Raw genomic sequence first — 23,891 nt, forward strand, 5'->3', positions numbered from 1 at the left:
ACTTACTCTATTAAGTGTATATGCATAATATATAAATAATACTTTTACGACCTGGAGTAGCTGCTTCAGCTTGTTTAAATGAATTGTGGAAGAGACTGAAGATTGTTATGCAATAAATAAATACAAGACGACCCAGTAGAAACACTTATTTTGAGCTGGACACGTGTTTCTGCTTGGGTCTCAGCTGATCCTGATCTATATCTGATTTTAGCGGCTGAACAGCTTTCTTAAACAGCCCGGCCGCTCTCTGAGGAGCTGTCCCTGGTGCAGGTTCCATAGAAAAATAAAATGTTATATTTTCCTTGTGCTTCATTACTGAACTATTACATGATAACATGTTACTGTCATCTGTTTCTAAACTTGATTTAGATAAACATCTATCTGTTGAATCTGAACATATTCCTACAACATAAAAACCACTATCAATGATGTATTTGGTTAACAACGGCTTTATATGTATTATACTATATCTTAAACCGTCATAAAGAAGGGAGTTGATATTTTGTAGTGCTACTGTAACGTAGTGGTTTCTTCTTGTTTAACAATAACCAACAACAAATACAGACTAAACCCAACACTGCACAAATGACAGGGTTGATTTAATAAATCTTTATGGGCTAAATGCAACGTTTTGCTGGTCACCAAGAAACAATAATAATAATAACAATAATCCAAATAAGGAAGGATGATAAATGCCACTGAACAAAATGCTTTATTACAACCAACAAAAAACACTCTTCATATGCAGACATTTAACACCTTATGACATACAGTCACCTCTGTTTCAGCACAACAACACGGCCTTGGGCCAGAGAAGCTTTTAGGAGAAACAGGGGACTCAAGCTATGTATAAGGCCAAGACAACAGTGGCTTAGTGCAATTATCTGGAGCGTAATGACCAATCATGCACTGTCAATTACAGCTACCGACACGAAGCTTAATAAAAAGTGGACATGTGACTTTACATAAATAACAGGAAGCAACTATATATATGTACATGTTTCCTCATTTGGTAGTTGAGGTTACTTGTGGCAGTCATAAAGTAATGATAAGTCCTGTAAACTAACAGATTTGGGCTCCTTAGAACAATACTCCAAAATACAAATTCAATACCTATATAAATTTGTTGCGAGACATAGTGCACTATGAGTCTGCTTTCACAAAGATCTGGGCCGGAGGTGCTCGGTACAAAACTTTAATGTAAAATACTCATTTATCAGAGGTAAACATTGTTGCATTCAGGCAGCCAGTTTCATAGTAATGCTGCTCAAACACACAGACACAAGGTCAGAAATGGAAATCTGTCTGTCATAATATAACAGTTGCAGCAATAAAGGTGGAAAACGAGTCAAACCTGCTTTATAGTCCGAGTATTTGAGCATATATGTATAAATAGTTGTGTCTTGGTGTGTGTGTGTGTGTGTCCTCTACAGCCTCTCAAAGCCAATGGAGCAGAGAAGGAAGATGGCATAGAGCAGCATGAGACAGAGTCCCAGCCTGCGGTCCAACCTCCAGCGGTTCAGGTGGACACACAGGACCTGACAAGGGACGAGGAGACAGATTAGAAGTGAGTAAATCTAATACACACACACACACACACACACACACACACACACACACACACACACACACACAAATGCTTTTAGGGAGAGCGATCAGATGACAAACAATGTAATTAGTGTAGATGAGTTGACCGGTGAAACAGGAAATCAGAAATCTACTCACAGTAAGTGTGACCGAAGCCAACAGCAGAATCACTGAGTACACCAGGCCTTTACTGTTGATCGTTACCTGAAATACAGATTTCTCTAGTGATTTTTTTTTATTTTAATGCAACGTTGTTAGTTTGCATATTTGGCTGTAACAGAACAACATTAGTGTGACAATATGAATAATCATTCTATCTTTGCTGTTATCTGACTCTGTCTCTGTAGAAGTGAACTTATTAAAACAGCTGTTACCACTGATCCATAGCTGACTATGAGAGTCCTCAGAGCCCAGGGGAAGCCGAGGCCCAGCAGCACATCAAATATATTACTGCCAATGGAGTTGGACACCGCCATGTCGCCTAACCCTGCAAATGGATTGCATTCAGATAGACAGTAGACATCATGTGTGTGGAGATAAATCATGCCACATACCTTGACGGGCAACAATGAGGCTGGCCATACAGTCAGGAACGCTGGTGCCAGCTGCCAAAAACGTGATGCCCATGAGGACGTCTGGGATCCCAAGTGTGTAGCTGATTATGGTCACCTAGGCAGAGGAGAGGTTGGTGTGTTGGTGTGTGTGTGTGTGTGTGTGTGTGTGTCTGTATGTGTGTGTGTGTGTGTGTCTGTGTGTGTGTGTGTGCCTGTTGGTTACATACCATCCAGACCATGAGGTAGGAGAACAGGGCTATCCATAGCGTGGAGGACAGGAAAGTGACAAGGTACCAGCGCTCCCAGCGTGGCAGGTTACAGTCGGGGATGGAGCAGTGGAGCAGGAGGCTCACGGGCCACGAGAGCAACCACTTCAAGCGCACACACCAACCACCTGGACAACACACAGAGGAGCATCATCCGCTTCAGTGGCCATCACTGCTCTACTATGATCAAATCTGTAACTGCAGTACGGACATTTATTGGCTGAGGTTTGTTCAGATCTAGTTCATTCAGTGCTGCTGTTTTTGTTATTCCATCGTTTGTTGGACATTTGTGTGTGTCAGATGCTTATCCCCACTCACCAGGTATGACAAAGGGTTTGAAAGGAGCGTTCTCATCCTGTCCTTCCTGTCGATCTTCCTCCTCCTCCTCCTCTTCCTCCTTTGGCTGTGCGCCCCTGCCCGTGTCCGTGTCCTCCCTCACCTCTTTCCCCCTCTCCCTCCCTCCCTCCAGCGTCTGCCTGTCTCCTTCTGCCACCGTCCTGTTCTCCCTCTCCCACGGCACACCGGCACCGGAGCCTTCCTCTCCCGATGCTCCCCCCTCCTCGGGGCCGACCCGAGCCCGAATCAGCCTCTGCCTCTGTCAGGAATGAGACAGGAGGAAATATACTGACATGAAAAATGTCAGGAAACCACTTCATCCAGCTGTGGTTAACAATATGAGCGAGTCAGGCACGTCTACATTTTAACCGCAGGGGAGTTGGATAGTGCTGATCGAAGGCGTTGAGGGAGCAGAGACACTGGCAGGGATTTGGCACTGGACATGGCAAACACACGTGCAGGAAGCAAAGAGTGAGGCGGGAGATGAGCACATCATATTATACAGACAGTAAACTGGATGTGTTTGATGTGTCAGCGCACATCCCACCATCTTTCAGTTTTATTAGGATGCACCCGCTTTCCTCTAACAGTATTTAATGTGTCTGCTCATGAATCACTGCTGTTTGTCCCAATACGTAAAGTCTGTGTAGGAAGATGATGATGATGGTGGAGTTTGTTTTATCACTAGACTCTGAGCTGGTTGAATAATAAATCACCCTGACCTGCTAAAGGTGTTAAGAATCTAAAAGAAACAGTAAAAAATACAAACAAATAGTCTCAAACCAGAATGATTATAACATAAAATATCTAATAAAAACACTTGCTTGAATTAAAGTTGCTGAAAAACAAGCAGACATCTTCAACATTATTCAGTTTTGTCTGAAATGACAGAAGCCTTCACTTCAGGCTGACAGGCTTCTGCAGAAATGTCTGAGCTTTCTGCATCTCAATAAAACAGCAAATGTGTTTTTGTCTCTGGGTGCACATTTAAATACCCACCACACAAAGCTGAAATAAAGTGGAATGGGAACTTCAAGCCACGCGTGCGGTGTACCTCGCTGATGACCATGCGTCCTGCCATGCGCAGGCGGGTGAAGGGGGGGAAATGCGGGGTGATGAGAAGGCGGAGGCTTGCCTCTGAGAAGGTGAGCTGGTGAGGGTGCAGGTTGAGCAGCTCGTCCACCATCACCACCCCTGAGTCCTGACCGGCAACCGCACATGAGTCTGGGTAAAGTGGAGGGAGGAGAGTAAGACGCCAAGGAGAGAGAGAAAGAGAGAGACAGAGACAGAGAGAGAGACGAGGTTCAGACACATCTGTCTGTCAAAACGCTCCACTTCCAGTTAATCTACTTGTCAATCCACAGGGAGGCAGAAGTGGGCTTGACTGACAGCTCTAACGGTGTCACGGAGACGGAGACAAAGCACAGACCTGGTTTCAGCGGCACCATGTCGTTGTCGCACTCGCCCATGTTTCCAACAGCAGTCGTCCGCCGCAGACTGCTGAGACACGGCTGGCCGGCCCGGCTGCAGTGTTTCTCCACCAGGCTGCAAAGGGTTCTGTTGAACCTGCACAAAGCCACAAACAGACGCAGGCCGTGTCATTGGTGTGTGTAGCAAGACACTCGAACGGTCTGTGGTGTCTGACGTGCAGCTTGCTGGGTTTGTTGTGTTTTGTTTCTGACATTGAGCAGACGATGCTGGGAAATGCGCCAACTGTCTACAACGCTCCTCGCCTGAGAATTCTGTCTTCAACCCACATTGACGTGCAGCAACAATAGCTTCACTCCTGGCTTTTATTATGAGAGGCTGAGAAATATACTAACTTCATGATGATTATGTAGACGCCGTACATAGAGATCAGGATGACGGTCTCCCACCTAACACATTGACGCAAACATACAGTCATTATTACTACATTTATCACAATGTCACTTATTTATTTTGCAAATTGACCTGATGCCCAAACAGCATCATTTCATTCTTACCACACAACCTTTTCATCATAGATCACCTGAAAATAAAAGCAATATATTAAAGTATTAGACATTATTATTAATATCTGATTTATATTTTGCATGTTGTGGTTCTTTATTACCAGAATAAGCACCAATATGGACAATATGTAGAAAACAGCATCTCGGAACAGAGGCCACCAGCTCAGGGAGATGGGCTGTGACACAAAGTTAGTTTTTACACATTTGTTTTACTGTGTGAGTAAATCAACGAGTGTTAATAATTGGTGAGCTGCTACTCGGTGCTGGTACCTGTCCAGAGAAGATGCCGCAGATGCCGATGATGACCAGGATGTTAAACACTGCTGAGCCCACGATCGTCCCCACGCCCACGTCTCCCTTCGTGATGAACACTCCTAAAACACACACAGCAGGAAGAATCATTAATCATATGCAAAACATTATTTTAATGTAAGAATGTTGTGACATAAATGATGGATTGCACCCCCCTTCCAATTAGGGCATAAACTCAGATGTATTATCTCTCTGCTCTTAGCAGAAATATTAAATCTTCAGTTCATAACCACAGGGTCTGGTAAGATATGTTATCTTTTGCTACTGAATAGTGATTAAAGTCGCTTCAGAACTTGTTAAAGCAAGATTTCTTATAACAGTAAAACATGTTTATAGCAACATGATCATTTTAAATGACCCTGAAACCTTCTATAAAAGGCACTGTATCCTAAGGCGGACTATACATACTTTAAGACATGTCCAAAGCAGGCAAATAAGAAGACTTCATTATGAACTTGCATCCTGGTGATTATTCTGCTAGCTAGAAACGTCTGGACCACTCCACTGCAGATACAGTGAAGTACAGGCATGGGCAATTATATGAATGAGCTATTGATCAGACAAATGTCAAACTGACCGATCAAAGAGGTGAAGAGCTCGGGTGCAGAGCTGCCAGCTGCCATGAAAGTCGCCCCAGCAACATCCTGACTGAGCTGAAGGTTCTGCAGGACACAGGCAGAGGTGTTTAACTGGCTCGAAGGCGATTCGAGACAAGTCAGTACACTACCAACAGGTTGTTGATGTTTTTGTCTTCAAACGTTGTAGAGATACATAAAGTTCATGGAGACGGCTTCGTACCTCTGATACTTTTTCCAGAGACGGCACAAAGTAAACATCGCACACGATGGCCAGCGCATGAAACATGTAAATTGCCTGTAAAATGCAGAGGACTTGTTACTGCATAAACAACTTTTACAGGACGTCTGTGGAGTTTAGATTCTGGCTAAAACAGATACTCACACAGAGAACATGGAGGAGTACTGCGCCCTGCCTCCTCTGGTCCTGAGTGAAAATGTCTTCAGGAAACTCACTGATAGCTGCAGGAGAGATGGAGAAACACTGGCTCATTCTGCCCTAATTCAGAATAATCAGACAGAAAATCAGGTGTGTCGATTCTCCACAGCAGGAGCTTCTGGCTTTTCCAAGGTCAACACTTGTTGAAGCCTCTCAGTGAATTCTTTAATTCGAGGTCTTTATTTATTGTGATGTACAAATGTCTCCCTTGCTTCATTTATTTCTCCAAGTTGGTTTATCTTCTTCCTGTTACTTTGTGATATCTGTTAAGTTAAAAGTCTAATACCTTCTGTTGTCATGTCTTAGTGATCTGATGCATTAATGGGAAAAACTGACGCCTCTATTAATAATTAAACTAATTTGAAATAGCCCGTTGCACGTCTCCCTTTTACCTCTTGTCACTTGTTTGAGCATGTGTGAAATGTGTGTGGACTTTCCTGGAAGGGTGATGTGGATGTATCGCCTAGCAACAAGGACAAGGAGCCAGAAAGCTGCACTTAGGCGGTGAAACTAGTCACGTGACCGAGTCAGTAATATATAATATATATAATCGAGTTCATTGCCCATTTCCAGCCATTTCTAATGACTCTCTTTTCTACTCCAACTGCCTTCAAACCCTCAGAGGCATCCGATTGGGCTGAGTGAGACAATCGCTATCCTCTCAACTGTAACAGCGTGTTTTTCTAGACTTCTATGTTGCAAATCAGCTCAAGTTGTTTTTTATTGTGATATTGTGCAAAATGATAATGTGCAAACCGTGTCTCTTTGAACTTTACCCATAAGGTTTGTTTATTTAGTTGTGACATAGAACTTATAAAATATGCACTGACAATGCAGGTCACAAACCAAGTGAAACAAATGTGACATAAGGGGATGAGACACTGCACAGAGGCAACACTGTCCACATGGAGACTGGGACACAGATAAACACCCTGGTCTAAGCTCAGATTTCTATCACCAACGACAGCATCATCCTCTGGACTGAAACATCATTTAAGGGAAATGAGACTCAGCCCTTGCAGTTAAGCCGCACTCTGCTCCCCCGTGGCAGTCAGCTTTTAATAACTACAAATCTCTTCATCTCAATATCTGAGCATCAGGCTCACCGTTTCTCTGTCAAACGCAGGCAAACGGCGAGAACGTCATCACCATCAGGTCATTACACAGTGCAGACACTTTGAAGAGCTCCGGATGCACGTGGAATACAACCACAAATTAAACATTCCGTTTCCTAGCAACTGGGCCCCTCAAAGGCCCGACTGTGTTGAAACGTCTAGATGTGCAGACTTTGAATAAATGAAGGATGAGGCGAAGCGAACGTCAGATCGATGCAAGAGACAGACTTTAGGCAGGATTAAACTGATCAAGAGATCGAACAGCACAGGCTCGCTCTGTCCACTCTGTACACACACACACACACACACACACACACACACACACACACACACACACACACACACACACACACACTCACACACACACACTTCTAAAAACACACAGCTGCTGTAGTTCCTAATGAATAACACCATGAACCTCAAATTCGTGTCCATCCAACTAACTGTGCTGGTGATTAAGTGTTTCTAAATTTATGATATGATCCACGCAGACAGATTATAAAGGATCTCACCAGATCTAGAGACATTGTCGTTCTGGTGAGAATCTTCTTTTTGTTGGATGAGCTCTCTCTTGGAAAAGGCAACGCTGCCGTCAGCACTTGGTCTCCGGGCTCCTAAAACCAAAGGTTGTCATACAGATGTAAAACAGCTTTCAGCAAACCCGTGAACAGAAGACTTGGAGGCACCTTTGCAAAACAAGCCTGAACCACTGCAGTGCGCACGAGTAAACACAACCAGCAGCGACTTTAACGAGGCTGAAATCGAGACAGTTCTAGGTTTTGTTCTTAAACACCTGCCACATCGCTGAGGAGGAAGAGCCAGGCGGCTGCGAGCAGAGCGACTGCACAGACGCAGAACCGGGGGAGGAGCCGCGTCTGCCTCGGTCTCCTCGGCGCCTTCATCCCGCCAGCCGCCGCCGTTCTCCGGCTCTCAGAACATGTCGTAGCCGCCGCCCCTCTGTGTGTTGCTGCTCTGGTTACAGACGCGACCGAACCGGCCTGTTGCTCTAGTTTCCTGCCTTATCGCCTCTCAGCCCGCCTGGCGTTGGTCTCCATCCGCGGTACAGGAGGATGTTGGCATCAGCATCCAGCAGCCGACGCAGCATCCGCGTCCATCCGGCAAACGTGTCCTGACGGCGCAGCTGCTAGGACCCCGCTTCACACCATCACGTCCCCCCTGGTGGAGCTCGGACCCCCGCCTTTGTGGTGTTTCCGCCGGGGAACGGTTCTCTTTTCACGGGGTAATCGTTAGCTCCTAAGGTTCGGGAATCATGACGTCATGCCACATGACCACTCTGCCAGATTTACATGAGCAAGCCTGTGTATTTTACACTGTTTCAGGTTAAGTAGAATATGTAGCAGAAAAAGGAGAGTTTCCAGTTCTGTACAAACAAGTCTGTCTTTTACATGCATTCAATTAAACATTACAAACAAATCTGAATAACTTATTAAGTGAAAGCATCCTTCTCTGAACTACATGAAGCAGGTATTGAGTCTGGTATAAACTAATCAAGCTTTTTCTACTGTGGTGTTATTTCAAATAATAGATTTTAAGAAGAACTTCAAAATATTGACATTTTTATTACACACTGCACAGATTGTCTAACTGCAGCAACCAACCCAGTCAACCCAGTTAGCATCAAATCGGGGGTAAGGCTCCATAGTGCACACTGCAGTAAGGCTGTAGGATCAGGCGTGCAACTTTCCATAAGGTGTTAATGGTGAACAAGTCACTGTTTGTGGCAGAGATCCATGACGCCACAAAAGCGATAAGAGTGATAATGATGATTGACAGGAGGAAAAGTCCAGCTTTAATGACGCCTGTCCTCAGGAGACCAGCACACCTTTAGCAATAAGGAAACCAGAGAGCCATAAGAGGAAACACACAGAGGAAACAGCATGATTATCCTTAAAAACACCCTATTGTAATGTAAAATAATAAAGTCTATCTGGGTCTATATATGTCAAGAATCCATACAACTGAATTTACCAAACAAGTGGCCAAAGCAAATCAGAGAATCCATTTAATTTTGAATTTTCAATTGAAATAATTTTGAATTCAGGATATACATCTTATCCTCACTGAGATGTCGGCTTTGCCAGGACAACATACAGGTATGTGCATGTTGCAAGGGACATTAAAGAACACAAATGACAAACTCCAAGCAAACCAAGCTGCACTGAAGACGATTACTGGTGTCCCTGTAGTTGTTTGAGTAGGAATGTAGAAGTCCCAAAAAAAGCAACAATGCACAACAACATGAAACTAAAATATTTTTACAGTAACCTTTGTGTCTTCCTCTAACGTAGGATTTAGTCATTAAGACTTTCTCCGAGTTCCTTGGAGCAAAAAGTTATGGGACAATTGACAAAGACAGACCCAGAGCGACCTCATAATAGAAGGCTGAGGAACCTTTTGCCCTGAAGGTGCATTGTGAGACTTTGAAGTTTCAACTGCTCTTCCTCGTCTTCCCCCTGAAAACATATCACTACATATCACTAATCTAAGGCTAACGTTACACTCTTTAGTGGCACACTCTAGTGGCCTCTTGTATAAGTACAGACTAATATTACAACTTTTGTAGAGATAACTCATACTTGTGTTTGATGTTTGGAGTGGGACATGCTAGTTGCTTCTGTAGCTGTGGAAGCCAGTAACCTGATTTCCTCTGCGAAGGATAGATGAGGGCAGGGTGACCCTTCCTTTTCTGTTGTTGGGTCATGTGCAGCAAGGCTGAAAACAAAAACAAGACACATATCAGAATATAAATGCAAACAGATGACTCCACTGTACAACATAATATTCATATATTGGAAGAGTATTTGTGAGTTACAACAAGGCCTCATTCTGTTTGTTCTCCAACTGTTGCCTCAGTTCTTGGTTCATCAGCTTCAGTTCCTGGAGCAGAGAAACATAACGTGTTTGTTTTTACACAATATAACACAATTGCATAATTACACATTGGTTTAATTCAGTTACATGATTTATTAACTTCAAAATTAAATTTTTAACCCAAGTAATAGCTGTTATGTTTTATTTGTTATATTAATCAATAACAACATATTTACCTTTGTGAAGTTTGAAAGTTCTTCCACGGTTGCCTCCAAGTAATTTAATTCCATGTTTTTCTATGAGTGTCATATTCAAATAAGAAAATACTTATAATTATTATTGGTTAAGGATTATCATTATTATGTGGTGGTATTATTCTGTTGCTGCTCCTACCTGATTAACCACCTCATCCCTATCGTGCAGCGCTAACTGAGCCTCCTTCATGTCTTCCTAAAGGGACACATATAAAAAATCACTTTTGTTTTAAAGCAAGAAATAAAAGCAAGGGTTTGAAGATACTAAACATGGCCAAGCTGAAGGCACGGTAATACCTCAAGGCTCTGAACTGCATCCTTGAAGTTGCTTAAATAAATCTTGTCCTGCTCTCTCTCTTGCTGGAGGCTGTTGAGCTGAAAAGGTCAGGGTGACATTTAAATGTGCAAAGTGCTTTTGAATTTATCGACCACCTTCAGCCGCACATTGATTAACATTATCAAACGATATCAAGACAATAGGATTCTGTAAAAACACAGGCAGTTTGGGCCCAGCGCTACAAAATAAAACTAATTAGGGCTGTTGTGTGAAAGAATTAACATCATCACCTCTGCAGTTAGTTTCTTATTTTGTTCCTTCATCGTGATGCATTCCTCTTCCTGCACAAAAGGAGATACTGAAAACACTCAAAACCACTGTGGACAAAGTTGTACCTGCTGCTTTTGCAAGAAGCTTGTGAGGAAATCAATCATCTCACACACAATCGCCACTTTGACAAAACAATACGAGATGGGATTTTGAAGATTTTGCTTTGGCTGCAGATGACTGCTGGTGTTATAGGTGATCAGCGACAAAGGACCAGGCGTACACTGTAATACAGTCCAGCTTCTCGTTACCCACCAATCTCTGAATCTTTTCTTCATTGCGTTTCTCCAAATCAAGGTCATGAGCCAGAGGGGACACACAGGACTCTGCTTCACTCTGCTCTGCTGCACTGATGATCTTCTCCAGCCTGAAACACACAAATACAAGTGCCAAAAAAACCTACGTAAAAATACTGATTTAAAGACAGAAATTACACATGACAGAAAAAAACTGAGCTATCTTAAAACAAGGAGTCCAGGATGCTGAAGGCAGCGTAACAAGCGATGCGAGTGTGACTAGTTACTGTTTTACTTGGTTCCTGAGGTCTGCGTTCTCCGAGCGCAACCCTGACATATCATCATCTGCAACATCCAGCCATCGCCTCATCTTAGCATTAAGGTCCCTTAAATGGTTCTGGCTGTATTCCAGCTCAGCTACTTTCTCAAGTGCCTCCTTCACCGTCCTACACACATTCACACACAGAAGAGCCACCTTCATACACTGCTGCTGCAAAAAACACAGTTTTTGCTGTAGAACAGTTGTTATACAGTGAGCATCACTTACACGTTTTCTTCTGTGACGTCCATTCTGTCTGTGGAAAACACAGTCCACTGTTTCACTTTCTTGAAACCAAGTATAACTAGAGAAAATATCATACTCTATTAAAATAAACTAGGAACAACTCAGTATCGATTACACATCGCCAGATGTTGAAGAAATTAAGTGGTAACTATCAGACTAGCTAAAGTGCGCTAATTAACCTGCACCAGTTAGGCTGCTAGCTAACGTTAGCTTCACACACTGAAGGTAAAACATTTGACAACTAACGTGATAGTTAGCGAGACGTTACCACCATGGGTTTATAGTGGTTTATATTCAAAAACAGTAAAGACATTACTTACCAGAAGCATATAAGCTAGGCTAGGCTAAGCTAACGTATTTAGCCAGGAAGCTGCAAGTGGCGGTTAATGACTGTTGGATAACTGCATCTTAGAAACCAACACACCATAGAACAAGAAACACAAATTTAACATTTTAATTAATTATGATAATGTTTTAGTATTTAAAGGTTCGTTTGAGAATACCCTCCTTATTCTTGATATGAAAAAAAGTACTTTTAACTTTTTTTTTTACCCAAATAACATTTTTTTTCTTTTTACATTATTACAGCACCACTTAGAACAAGAGAACAAAATACGATCAGGCGTTTCCGCTTTTCCACGTGTCCCCTGGTGGAATTTGAATTTTTTATTAACACTTTCAAAGAGCAGAACCACACTTTAAACAACGTGACCCAAATCGGATAGTACAGAGCAAGAGCAAAAGCAAAAGAAGATGATATCTATATTCGATAAATAAAACATGTAAACAATAACTTTGATTGAAATTTTTGTGTAAAACAAGGAAGCAGATATAAAATAAGACACAAAACACTACAAAAAAGAGCAGAAATGATCACTTTGAGGTAATGACGTTTTTACTTGTTAGCAGTGTTTCAGAGCCATATTACATAATGAACAGAAGCCGGTGACAAATTATATTCAACGTACAGAAACGCATGTATACTTTTGAAAAAATAAAATGTATTACTGCTGCGACAATTTGCAATATTAACGAATTACTAGAAACAGAAACTGCTTTGGCAGACAATGTGACACTGCAGGACTAATTTGGCTCACTCACTGAAACAAAAAGATTTACACAACAGGTAGAATTTAAATACTGATATCATTAAATTACTTTAGTCTGTAAACAGCAAGAAGTCACTGCAAACACTTTTTCAGTTCTTCATCACCTCAACTTGATGAAAAATACCCAGTGAAAACCTTACTGTAATAAACTCTGTAGCTCAGGGTGGACGTAGAGCAGTGGAAAACACATTTTAACAGACAGGAGGCTGTTTATGAACAGTGTAAACCAAATTAGATCCTTCAATAGATTAGGCAGATTGAAGCTGAACTGACACCCCCTCTCAGTTAAGTGGTCACTGATTTAAACTGGTGCACTTCCCAGGACACTGTCACAGAAACTGTGGGTGTCTGTTATGAACATTTATAAAAAAACGTTACAGTCAACAAAATACATTCTTGTTTCAGGGTTGCTTACAGAGGTTTAGTGCTCATGACGTCCAAGTAACACTAATTTCTGTGTTAATATTCTGAGGCCTGCCTTATTGAGTGTACATATTTGTACAGACTTATATCCAGCGAAACCACTATTCTAGCCTTTTCCCCTTCAAGTTCCCTTCCCTTAAAAAGAGGTTCCCCTGCTGCTGCTCCCCAATAACGTTAACCACCACCAGTGAAGTAAAGACACAAGGCCTGATGACGTCCAGACTTTCAGCTGTTACCGTGCGGGCTCCAGTGATCCTGTGACCTCAAAGTGTATCCCATCACCCGGTAGAGTTGATGGTATGAGCGGGCAGAGCCAGCAGAGGTACCATCGAAGGCCCAGAGTGTGGCGCAGATTGCCCAGGAGCCCCAGGTTGTAGGGCCGGCGGGATGAGTACCACTCCCTGGTTGTCTGTCCCCGAAACAACAGGAAGAGATGGAAAAAGAAAAAGGCGGACACCAGCAGAAAGCCCACCACACACGTGTCTGCAATGAAGGCGAAGGCGAAGGCACGTGCAGAGACCTGACCTAGGAGGCAGAAAAACAGAAAGAACGTAATGACACTCACATCTATCTGAGTGCTTCAGTAATTAAAAACACTGTAGATTAATCTACATTGTATGAAAGAATTAAACATGACAAAAAAATGTCCCCTGGTTTACACACTGTGACTTAGTGTCTTTCACATGTATTAATTAATACAACTACTGTTGTACGCTATGAAATAATATGGATTATTGTTATTCACAGTTTATACTGTAGATGCCAAGGTGAGAGAAACCAGATCCTACCTGAAACCAACATAATCCAGGGTATGAGCAGCAGCAGGATGCTGTGCACAGTAACTCCCTCCTTCAGTATGACAATGAAGACCTCTGCGTTCATCAGCGTGGCGTACAGGAGCCCAGACCACATGAACAGCAAGCAGCTCAGGAAATACCGGTAGTTGCGTAGACCCACACACTGGCCAAAGAAGACACAGTGGTGGTCCCTCCGCAGCACGCACACCTTACAGTCGTAGCAGTGGGAGCAGCGAGGAGGAGTGTGCGTCTCACACGTATAACAGTACCTGCGTGTCAAAAAAGTCATAATGCTTAAACACACACGTCCTAGGTCCCATAATGATAATCTCCATTTGTCATTTATTTATGTTCAAGCCTGCAATAATCTGCACAGCTGCTCCTTTCTCACCTCCACCCCTGGCCCATGCCTTCTCCACCCAGGAACACCCCCTTGATGCTGGGGCTGGTTCTGAGGAAGAGCAGGGCGTTCCAGCAGATGTTTCCCAGCAGGAAGTACTGTCCCAGCAGGTGGATCATCTTCCACCACGAGGACCACTCCGTCTTCTTCTGGTCCGGCTCCAGCGGAGCTTCAACCATGACCAGGTAGCTCACCTCGCCGGTGATGGAGAAAACCAGGAAGGTGTTGAGCGCCACGGGAAGGTGGCGACACACCCTGTCGACCCTGCTGAACACTTTACACGCCAGACTCGTCATGTTTCTTGCCTGTCCAGTTGGTCTCGATTTATTAATGACAGGTCAAAGCGCAATGATGTCAATGGCAGGACTGGTTTGACAGACGCACTGTGGCACCCGTTTCTTCGCTTAGTTAGTCGAAGCAGCTCCTTTAGCTTTCTGAGCCGTCTAAAATCAACCGCATTGTATTAATTTAACGTAGTGGAGCTTCGGGACAAATTTAAGTTACGTACACAACCCAAAAAGTGATGGTTTTACTGTGAACAAACGCCTTCCTTAACCGGGATCGTGTGCCCATGGACGAAATCAAGCTTCGCCCAAAAGCTGTTACACCAAAATATTTCCGTACTGCAACAAAGCACCTTGGTTCCGCCGGTGATGTCACGTTTTCTCAACAATAAAAGTAGTTAGAAGTTCCCAAATTAAGATTTTCTAATGCTTTCTAATGCTCTATTGTTTTCTCCACACTCACTATATATATATACATATACATACATACACACACACACATATGTTCAAATCTATTGTGATATATATATATATAGCTGGAAATTTGTTACAATTTTTGGGTACAAATTGCATATATATATATATATATATATATATATATATATATATATATATATATATATATATATATATATATATAGATATATATATATATATATATATATATATATATATATATATATATATATATATTAATCTACAGTGAAATTAATATATAAATTAATAATATATAATAAATATATATTAATTTAGCTGGAAATCGGTTGTCAATTAAAAAAAATGTAATAATTACTTATGAGTTTAAATACTTTCACCTAAGTAGATGCCACTACAACTTCCTTTCCAGGGACTTTGTTGCATAAAAAGCCTTTATTACTGTTTAACCATATACACGTGTAGATTGGTAATATGTGTCTGGTCCCTCCCCCAAAGCGCAGGACCTAATCCCTGATAATCTCTGTGTCCACTGAAAGCCTGCATCATGGCTGCACCAAAAGAGAAATTACCGTCTCTTGCAGATTTGACCCACATGGAAAGAAAGACATTTATGAAACAAAGAGATCCCTGCCTAACAAACAGGTAGGATACCTAAATGAGAATTTTAGAGCAGAATTTGTAGAAATTAGTTCCTAACACTACAAAGGAAGTGTTTTATAAATAGCACATTATACATTTCAAAGCTGATCATAGATACATTTGATTTTTGAATTATTATGGATTCTACTGTCTTGGACTTTGATACTAGATTTGGGGAATATTTTAAGACACAAATGTCATTGGTAGACAAAAAGAACAAGGAAGGCCTTGTGCATTGTGTACTGTATGCTGGTGTGTTTAATTTGCATGTGTACCTGTGTTACCTGCAGCAAAGTCAGGCTACAGCAGCGCTGGCAGGAGCTAAAAGAGCGAGAGTTAAGAGCCCAGCAACACAACAAGGAGCTTCTACAGCAGTTTGAGAAAGCCCAGGACACACTAAAAGAGATGCTGGACTGCACTGCTGCCATGAAAACTATTCGGGTTCATGCACACAACACGCAAAATTTAGTTTAAAAATAGAACCTGGCTGCTATCGTGCTTCATTTTTTTGGGTCTTTTTCCACCTTTGACCCCCAAAGATGGAGTACGAGTGGTACCTTAAGGAGAGTTCACCCTGTTGGCAGCAGCAGCTCAAGGAGAAAACACAGGCTGCTCAAAGGATGGTGAGGGTTTGCTACTACTCAAATCTATTTGTATGATTACGTATTATATTGTACAGTTATATAACGTTTGCTAAATTTTAAATATTTGACTAAAGTAAACATCAGGATCATAAGGTAAACCTTCTCCTCTGTTTAACAGAGGATGGAGGACAACATGAGGTCATGTCTTAAAAACACAAAAAAACCAGAAGTAACAGAGGCTTCTGCAGATCAACATTCACAAGGTTTGCTCTCATCATCAATTATTGAATAAATATTGTGTCCTGTGAATGTTCTATAAAGTCTTCTTGATAAAGACCCATATACCTGCGTTTACAGGCTATATCAAAAGAAAAAAAGATGGTCACATCCACTCAGACTACAACCAATTCCCAGGAATTCCCATGAGAGCATCCCATCAGCCTCAGAGTTCCTCTCGTGTCCCTCCATTCTTCCTCTCACATCCTCACCCATTTGTGCTCCACCATCTCTCCTCCACACCCAGTCATCACCCCTGGCCCAGGCATAACACACCTGGCCAGTCTTCCCTGCACGCCGACTGCCCCTGGTCCTGGATGGCAGCTGCAGATGGTCTCCCTGAGGCTCTGTGGGGTCAGCTCTACAGCAAGGAGCCTCCCACTGAGTTGATGGCTTCACCGACTGTGGCACAGGGGTCTGAGATAAGTGGGGCATCCAGCCCCAGGGGAGAGAGATGTGGTGGAAGGAGGAGCAGTCGTTTGTCACATGAGCTGGACATTAAACCAGGTGGGAAAATGAAACATCTTACACTAAAACACTAATATCAATGTATGTAAAGTATTTCATCATCATTTTGCACATGCTGTACACAGTACGTCTGTCCAGTGGTCATGCAGAGAGCAGCGAGAGTGATTCCACTCAAGTCATCAGAGAGAGGAGGAAAAAGGAGACGAGAGGAAGGTCACAGTGCACCTCCTCTGAGAAGCAAAGTCACAGCTCAGAGGGGTGAGTCAATACATTCTAGTGCATTTCCATATAAACAAAATCGATTTAATTCCACATACGTAATTCATTTACATACATATGGTAACTAGCCCAGATTTTTGTAATCTTTTCTAAAATATAATCCAATGATCATATTTCCCTATCCATTGATCAACAAACTTATTTAAGGGTACTTTACGGTTACTTTTATTGGTCTATCATATTCTGTGTACATTTATTAATAACTCTTTCAGGTCATCTAGATCTTCCAGTACTGTCATCATTGCCTCAGATGCAGTGGTCCAAAGCTTTCAAAGGGATGTCTCCTCAGGGAAATGCAAGAAGAGGAGGCAAAGGAGTGGGGTACAAGTTGAACAAGTCAGTGAACCACTGAGCGCAGAGAAGGTGCTAAAGGAAAAAAACAGGAACAAAGGCGATGAATCTGCGAGTCAGCGTTCAAGTGAAGTGTCAGGAAGGGAAACTGAAGAATCCACAGGCAAAAATGCAGAAAATGCAAGTGCTGATGACAAATTAGAGCAGTGCAGAAGAGAAGATTCAGGAAGCATTTGTATACAGCTTAAATGTAAAGCTAGGGATGAAAAACAAAAGCAGATTATTAGCTCTGAGCAAAGCAGTTCAGAAGAAAAGGATGAAGCCGACGAGCATCAGGAAGATAGAGGGGAGAATAAAACTGAAGACAAAGAGGACAGCTTGGTAGGTGATGATCAAGATGGAGATGTGGAGGATGAGCCTGATGAAAAAGAAAAATGTCTGAAAGAGAAGGAACAAAAAGAAAAAGATGAGGAGGAAGCTGATGAGAAAGAGGAGGATGAGCTGGAGGAGCAGAAATGCAAAGATAAAGATGAGCTAAAGAAAGATGATAGTGACGACAGAAGTTCAGCCTCCTCACAGGATGAAGAGGATGAGAGTGAACAAGACAAGACAGGAGAGGATGAGGAGGGGTCCGAAGACGAAGAGCAGGGAGAGAGTGAGGAGGAGCAGAGGAGTGACAAGGAAGGAGAACCAGAGGAGGAGGAAAGCGATTCAGAAGAAAGCGTAATCTCTCCACAGGACAAGAGGTAAAATGATTAGAATTCAATGATTTTCTTTGCCAACAGCACCTGAACTACACATTTTTGACCTAAAAGGAGACACAATATTCCTGAGGAAGCAACAGAAGATGGAGAGAAGGCAGCGAATAAAGCAGGATTCTCTGACGGGGACGACTCAAACGATTTCAGCGAGCAGGATGACATAGAGAATCTCCTTATGCCTCAAGAACAAAGACAGAAAAGAGAGTGAGTACTTTTTACTTCCACCACAAAACTTTGAACTTTTTAAAAATGATATGTTTGATATTTTCAGAGACAAGGACCTGAAACCTGCAGAGAAACTCAAAGGTACTGCTTCATGACAGTGATGAGGAACATGTGGGTTTGTAGGCTGACTGAAATATTCAATGTCTTCATTAGCAGTTTCTGACTTGAAGATGGTTCAAGCAGAGGAGAACAGATCAACAAAGATCACACCTCAACGCAGCGACTCTGATGAGTTTGACCACTTTTACGATTAAAAAAAACAAAACCTAAACCAAAGCATGTTTGATACGAAGCTTTTACCTTTTTCCTCTCTCATTTAACTGATTATTGAAATGTTTCACAATTTAAAAGTTAAACATGGATTTATTTCATCTGACTAAAACTTAAGTAGGGAAGTAATGACAAAGTAAACAATATAATAGAAAGGGTGACAATAATTTATTGGAAATATTATTGATGCCGTTTTTGAGCGACTCCTAATCAACCATAGTTACAGACACCACCAATCAGAGCATAGTCCACCCCTACACGTCATATAAAATAAGAACGAATACAGTTTTTATACATTGTACAGAAGCCATTGAAGCTGCTGCGAAACCGGTCCGGGTCAATTCAAGTCAATTTAGAAAGTCTTTTTCTCATATTTTCACCACTTGAGCAGTCAAACAGGGGGTCACTCTCTTCCCGTCGTCTGATGCAGCGCTGCGCTGAATGAGCAGCCTCCCGTACGTCCCACCCACCTGACCCTTGGTAAGACGACCAGGATTGACACAGACACAGCCGACCACATCCTGAGGACAAGGGGAGATGAAGCCTGCCATTATCACGTTCTTAGTCATCTCAATTTATTTTTAATAGTCATTTGTACAATTGTACACACTGCATTTCTGTTCTGGGGGCTCATACCTTTATAAAGTAGCGAAGCTCAGAAGGAATGATAAGCACATCAGGAGTGAGTGGCATCTGACCAAAGCTCTGGAACTTTTCATAATCCATGTTAACGTCCTCCACTGGGGGGTACAGTGGGTAGTAACTGAAAATAATAACCAAAACATAGAGGCCATTAATGGAGAAAAACTGTAAAAACAAACAAGAAGACTCTTTAGGACTCCTACCTCCTCTGGGTGAGTATGTGTTTCAGTATACGTGAAAATCGCTCTGATCCAGTTCCACTGAAACAAAAGTCAGGTTCATTTAAAAAATAAAACCAGTACATAACTTCAGATTGCATTTGCACCCTGTCATTCAGATTTTGACTGAACAAGCCTTCACCTGCTGATCTCTTCTGCACCCATGTGGAAGAAGATGTCAGTTGATGTCAAGCCAAAGGTCACACCATCAATGAGGAGGGTGCAGGGGTCGGGGACCAGTGTGATACGCTGCAGAGTGTACAGAAACAAAGGACAATGACAATCATGACCAAGCATGTGTTTATCTGTAACTGAACTCATGAGTTTCTGTTTGGATCGTGAGAAACCCCTTAGTGGCGTCTTTGTAGATCTGACCTGGGCCTGATCCTTGCTGAGGTTTGGCAGAGTGAATGGAGGCTGTGGGTAGATGAAGTGATGATGGATGTCTCTCTGGGAGGGAACAAACACTAGGTGACAGCCAACACTGGATAGAAAAAAATAAAATAAAATCAGTTTATTATAATAGCACCCCACAAGGTGCAGAATCACAGCAAGAGTAAAGGGTGACGAGAGAGTAGATTTACCTTTTGGTGCCATTTAATATACTTTCAATACATCTTGAAAAAATGGCATCAAACGTCTCAGTAACCTGACCTTTCTGTTAGAGAAACAGGCGATAATCACATATTCATAACTGATTTGATTGTTAGAACAGTTAATATGCTAAAAAAATTAAACTAAAAACATATTCATGTTCACTTAGAAACCTACCGTACCTCAATTTGCTCATGTTTGGAATCCACAAATGGTCCAAGCTGAAAAAAAGCAAAAATTAGTAAATAACATTCATTTCACTGATTTGTCCGTCTCTACAAACTAATAGAGGTATTTACAAGCATTTTATACTTGTGTAAAAGATCTACAAATCTTGTACCAGCACACAGACATCAGGACGGTCCCTGGCAATGATACTAATCAAGTCCAGCAGAGGTTCAAAGCTCAGACTGTCACAAGGAGTGAACGGTCCACAGGCCACGAGAACATTGACTGGCTCTGTGAACCAGAGAGTGTCTTCATTAATTCAAAATAGAAGCAAATGTTTACACACGGTGACAAAGCCTCTAAGCCTTCGTATCAAACATGCCTTTGTCACAGTTAGGTTAAGAAGGCAGCATCATTCTTACCTTCATCCATCTCCATTTTAACCATAGGATTGTAGAAGGGAAGAGGAACTCCCTAAAAAAAAACAACACAAAATCAAAAACGGTCGTAAAAATCAGTAATTGTTAACTAGGACTAATTACAAATGCAATATATTTTTGTTTTTAAGCTGACCTCATAAAGTTTGGACGCCACCAGTTTTCTTCCAGTTGTGTTCATCCCTTGGATCACTACCACCTGTTGAGAGGGCAGACACGTACGTGAGTCTAGATGCCACGTTAAGACGAACACTTCGTCATGTGCACATTCTATATATTCTTATGTGGGAGCTGTCAGAGTTCTCGGTCAGACGCTGGTCAGGCTTATGCCCAGGTCCTTGGCATGCTCTGATACTGTTGGTGGCCATATAACCTGCTGCACAAACTTCAGTGCAGAGGCAAAGGAGAGTCCACCGTTCAATGTTAACTACTGTGAACAGAAGCAACAATTAAAGTGCTGCAGAGCTGAATGTTATTCTTAACTAAGCAACAAAAGACAGTCGACCAACAATTATAAAGACACAGTTCATCCATGTTTAACAGCAGCTGTTGGTCGGCATGGAGCTTCCTTCTCCTCACCTGCCCAGGGAACAGGGAGTACTCCTTGAGCTCTGACAGGTCAACAGGAACTTGCTGACCGCCTTGCTCTGGTCCCGCCTCCAACAGAACCGACTGTGCGTTCAGCTTTCCATTACTGTCACAGCACACCTGGCCCAGCACCGTTATACTGTCCTGCTCACACGTGGAGATAAAAACATTCTAAACTGACTGGTCACAACACAGAACAGTCTTTATAACAGTTTATAACAACACAAAGCTGAGTTTAAGATGCTTTTAAAAGAAGAATTTTAAGAGTTATATTCAAAATGTGTTTTTCTAAATCACGTCTGTACCTGAGCCGGCAGGGAAACAGGAGAGAACTCTTCGATACTGAAATGAGACCTGAGGCTCTCACCAAGCTCTTCAATCTTTTCTGTCAACACTGGAAGAGAAATGCAAAAATCTAAGCAAGTCCACATGAAAGCTTTAACCTTTATTAAGTTATTGCCAGAGCTGCACTACTAGGCAGAGACTTGACCGCTAAATACCGTTTCGAACATCACGAAGCCTCTGGAACATGTACTTGTAGCTGCAGCGGAGGGAGTCTTCAGGCTCCTCCAGCAGCTTCACCAGGACGCCTACGCCTGGAGTCCTCCTGCCGACCCAGCGGGTGCCCTGTACGGCGCCGAATGAAGCCACCACCTCCCCTTTCGCTGCTCGCTGACTGTACTTTTGTGATGGAGTTACACTGCAGACAGACGTGGGGATAAGGACAGAACAGCAAATATTCATTTAAACGGTCACAGCTTACATAACCTGTTCTGACCATGTACGATTGTCAAACAATACTGAACAAAAGGGTAATAAGCTTCAAACATCCGAACTTGCATCTTTACACATTATCATATTATTATACTGGTCAGGTTACTAATCATATGGTACCTAGCAGAAGTCTTATGACCAACAACAAAGCTCTATTCAGTACATGTCCGTGGTGATTCAGGGTTTTCGGCTTGTCTACCTGGGAGAGAAGCTGGCAGGAGACAGCAGGAGGCCAGGGCTGGCCTTCAGAGCAGCACTCCTCTTGGACTGAGGGTGTTCTGGTGTGGTCAGTGCTCGTTTCTGAGAGCCCTGAAGACACACAAGTGTTAAAGTCACTGTAGGTCCCAGGTCCACCTTATGACCCATAAAACAATTAATTTTAGGTTTGAAAGTGATGATGCAATCATTAAACTATTAAGGTTTTTTTTCTGTAAGAAACAAAGTCACATCTTACCTTTGCAGGAGTAGAGTAGGAATCCAGCAGAATCTCCTCCTCTTCCTCAGCTTTAACTCTATACAAATAGTATCAAGGACTGCAACACAAGACATTTCACACTGACAGCTGAAGGAAAAACGTGCCTAACAGTTAAATGCATGTTTTCTTATGGTAAACATTTACTGTAAAGGATACAACTCATGCAAATCGTGAATGTTTCTCGTTCTGTTGTGATTATCTTCTTTTCTAAACACTGGCCTTGATTTATTCTTCTTGTTTAAAACCTGCAAAGAAAATGAAACGAAGAATAAAAACTGGGCTCCTGTTGGGGTGACTCCAACACAGTTACAATAAAAGAGTTTCATTAACACAGTATGAGCCCGTCACCTCATGTTCAAACTGCTCCAGGGTGTCCATGGAGAGTTTTAATCCGTCTTTTGTACTACTGTAGGCCACCCACTCCAACACCATGCCAGCTGCCTGGATCCTGTTACAAATGCACTGCTCCACCACTGGAAAACAGAAGACCAGGCAAAGGAGGAGAACGGGTTAAGACATTAATAAAAACTACTTATACGCTGTTTACTGCTGCCATCTGTTAAATGAGAGGTAACAAACAAATGAAACCTAACAGTCACCTGCGTAACGTCGCTATTTTGATGTAAAGGTCTTGTCCTTTTCTCTAACTAAACATGTGCAGCTACTTACTCTTGTCGAGGACCGAGTCATCTTCACAGGACACACCGAACATCTCCAGCTCCGATAATAAACTTTCCGGGGTCACAGCTGCCATGGTCCTGTATCCTCAGTGTAGTAGATAAAGTCCGTGAGGAAGACGCCAAACGTCAGGAGCTACGGGCTAACGTTAGCTTCCGTCTTACTGCATAACAACACCGAAGGCCCGTGTTTCTCCTCCAAATACAGCAGTAAAACAGAAAAGTGGAAGTTATGATCAAACGGAACCAACGGGTTCAGCCTCAGATCATTTTACCGCGAAAAAGCGCTGCAAGTCTTGGCGGCCGGAATTTACGTCATCGGCATAAACAATAACAAACGGAAGCGCTTCTTCCTCTACTGGCGTTTGATCAGAGGAGTAATGGAGCCTCGCCGGCCTCTGCTGG

General features: G+C 42.5%; 5 protein-coding genes across 16 annotated transcripts; 1 reads left to right on the plus strand and 4 right to left on the minus strand.

Moving 5' to 3' along the window:
* Positions 1-693: 693 nt before the first annotated feature.
* On the minus strand, positions 694-8,410 carry LOC114864277 (sodium/potassium/calcium exchanger 3-like). 2 transcript variants are annotated; one of them, XM_029165009.3, is made up of 17 exons: positions 7,972-8,410; positions 7,691-7,792; positions 6,010-6,086; positions 5,848-5,922; positions 5,627-5,711; positions 5,008-5,111; positions 4,839-4,913; positions 4,729-4,754; positions 4,567-4,620; positions 4,173-4,309; positions 3,798-3,967; positions 2,726-3,002; positions 2,369-2,535; positions 2,142-2,256; positions 1,962-2,074; positions 1,726-1,791; positions 694-1,538 (listed from the first exon to the last, which is right to left on the minus strand). In XM_029165009.3, exons 1-17 carry the CDS (start codon positions 8,078-8,080, stop codon positions 1,428-1,430), a joined length of 1,863 nt encoding a protein of 620 aa, XP_029020842.1. In that variant the 5' UTR covers positions 8,081-8,410; the 3' UTR covers positions 694-1,427. The 2 variants fall into 2 exon arrangements, with proteins under 2 accessions (XP_029020842.1, XP_029020843.1); XM_029165010.3 differs by having other exon boundaries at positions 3,879-3,967; positions 7,972-8,406.
* Positions 8,411-8,480: 70 nt separating this feature from the next.
* Positions 8,481-12,310, minus strand: LOC114864280 (centrosomal protein of 83 kDa-like). Of its 10 annotated transcripts, none has more exons than XM_041072644.2 (13): positions 12,173-12,310; positions 11,990-12,076; positions 11,652-11,679; positions 11,392-11,550; positions 11,124-11,235; positions 10,832-10,882; positions 10,562-10,639; positions 10,404-10,460; positions 10,247-10,306; positions 10,012-10,076; positions 9,776-9,911; positions 9,591-9,652; positions 8,481-9,021 (listed from the first exon to the last, which is right to left on the minus strand). In XM_041072644.2, the coding sequence occupies exons 3-13, from the start codon at positions 11,672-11,674 to the stop codon at positions 8,817-8,819; spliced, it is 1,008 nt and encodes a 335-aa protein (XP_040928578.1). In that variant the 5' UTR covers positions 11,675-11,679; positions 11,990-12,076; positions 12,173-12,310; the 3' UTR covers positions 8,481-8,816. The 10 variants fall into 10 exon arrangements, with proteins under 10 accessions (XP_040928578.1, XP_040928577.1, XP_040928580.1 ...); XM_041072643.2 differs by having other exon boundaries at positions 11,652-11,727; XM_041072646.2 differs by lacking the exon at positions 11,392-11,550.
* Positions 12,295-15,025, minus strand: zdhhc24 (zinc finger DHHC-type containing 24). Its single transcript, XM_029165021.3, has 3 exons — positions 14,390-15,025; positions 13,990-14,267; positions 12,295-13,726 (listed from the first exon to the last, which is right to left on the minus strand). The coding sequence occupies exons 1-3, from the start codon at positions 14,692-14,694 to the stop codon at positions 13,434-13,436; spliced, it is 876 nt and encodes a 291-aa protein (XP_029020854.1). The 5' UTR covers positions 14,695-15,025; the 3' UTR covers positions 12,295-13,433.
* A 630-nt stretch (positions 15,026-15,655) lies between these two features.
* Positions 15,656-18,938, plus strand: LOC114864975 (uncharacterized protein DDB_G0283697-like). Of its 2 annotated transcripts, none has more exons than XM_055512367.1 (10): positions 15,656-15,762; positions 16,050-16,200; positions 16,299-16,382; positions 16,522-16,606; positions 16,701-17,126; positions 17,213-17,345; positions 17,579-18,403; positions 18,473-18,622; positions 18,690-18,724; positions 18,800-18,938. In XM_055512367.1, exons 1-10 carry the CDS (start codon positions 15,665-15,667, stop codon positions 18,895-18,897), a joined length of 2,085 nt encoding a protein of 694 aa, XP_055368342.1. In that variant the 5' UTR covers positions 15,656-15,664; the 3' UTR covers positions 18,898-18,938. The 2 variants fall into 2 exon arrangements, with proteins under 2 accessions (XP_055368342.1, XP_040928669.1); XM_041072735.2 differs by having other exon boundaries at positions 18,797-18,935.
* A 121-nt stretch (positions 18,939-19,059) lies between these two features.
* Positions 19,060-23,790, minus strand: pola2 (polymerase (DNA directed), alpha 2). The gene is made up of 18 exons (XM_029165900.3): positions 23,479-23,790; positions 23,158-23,282; positions 22,966-23,054; positions 22,789-22,846; positions 22,534-22,643; positions 22,061-22,260; positions 21,866-21,954; positions 21,552-21,704; positions 21,109-21,171; positions 20,958-21,009; positions 20,708-20,826; positions 20,550-20,588; positions 20,358-20,431; positions 20,149-20,257; positions 19,916-20,022; positions 19,759-19,815; positions 19,550-19,676; positions 19,060-19,434 (listed from the first exon to the last, which is right to left on the minus strand). The coding sequence occupies exons 1-18, from the start codon at positions 23,561-23,563 to the stop codon at positions 19,282-19,284; spliced, it is 1,809 nt and encodes a 602-aa protein (XP_029021733.1). The 5' UTR covers positions 23,564-23,790; the 3' UTR covers positions 19,060-19,281.
* Positions 23,791-23,891: the final 101 nt, after the last annotated feature.

This window comes from Betta splendens, chromosome 10, assembly GCF_900634795.4.
Source record: "Betta splendens chromosome 10, fBetSpl5.4, whole genome shotgun sequence".
Taxonomy (NCBI): Eukaryota; Metazoa; Chordata; class Actinopteri; order Anabantiformes; family Osphronemidae; genus Betta; species Betta splendens.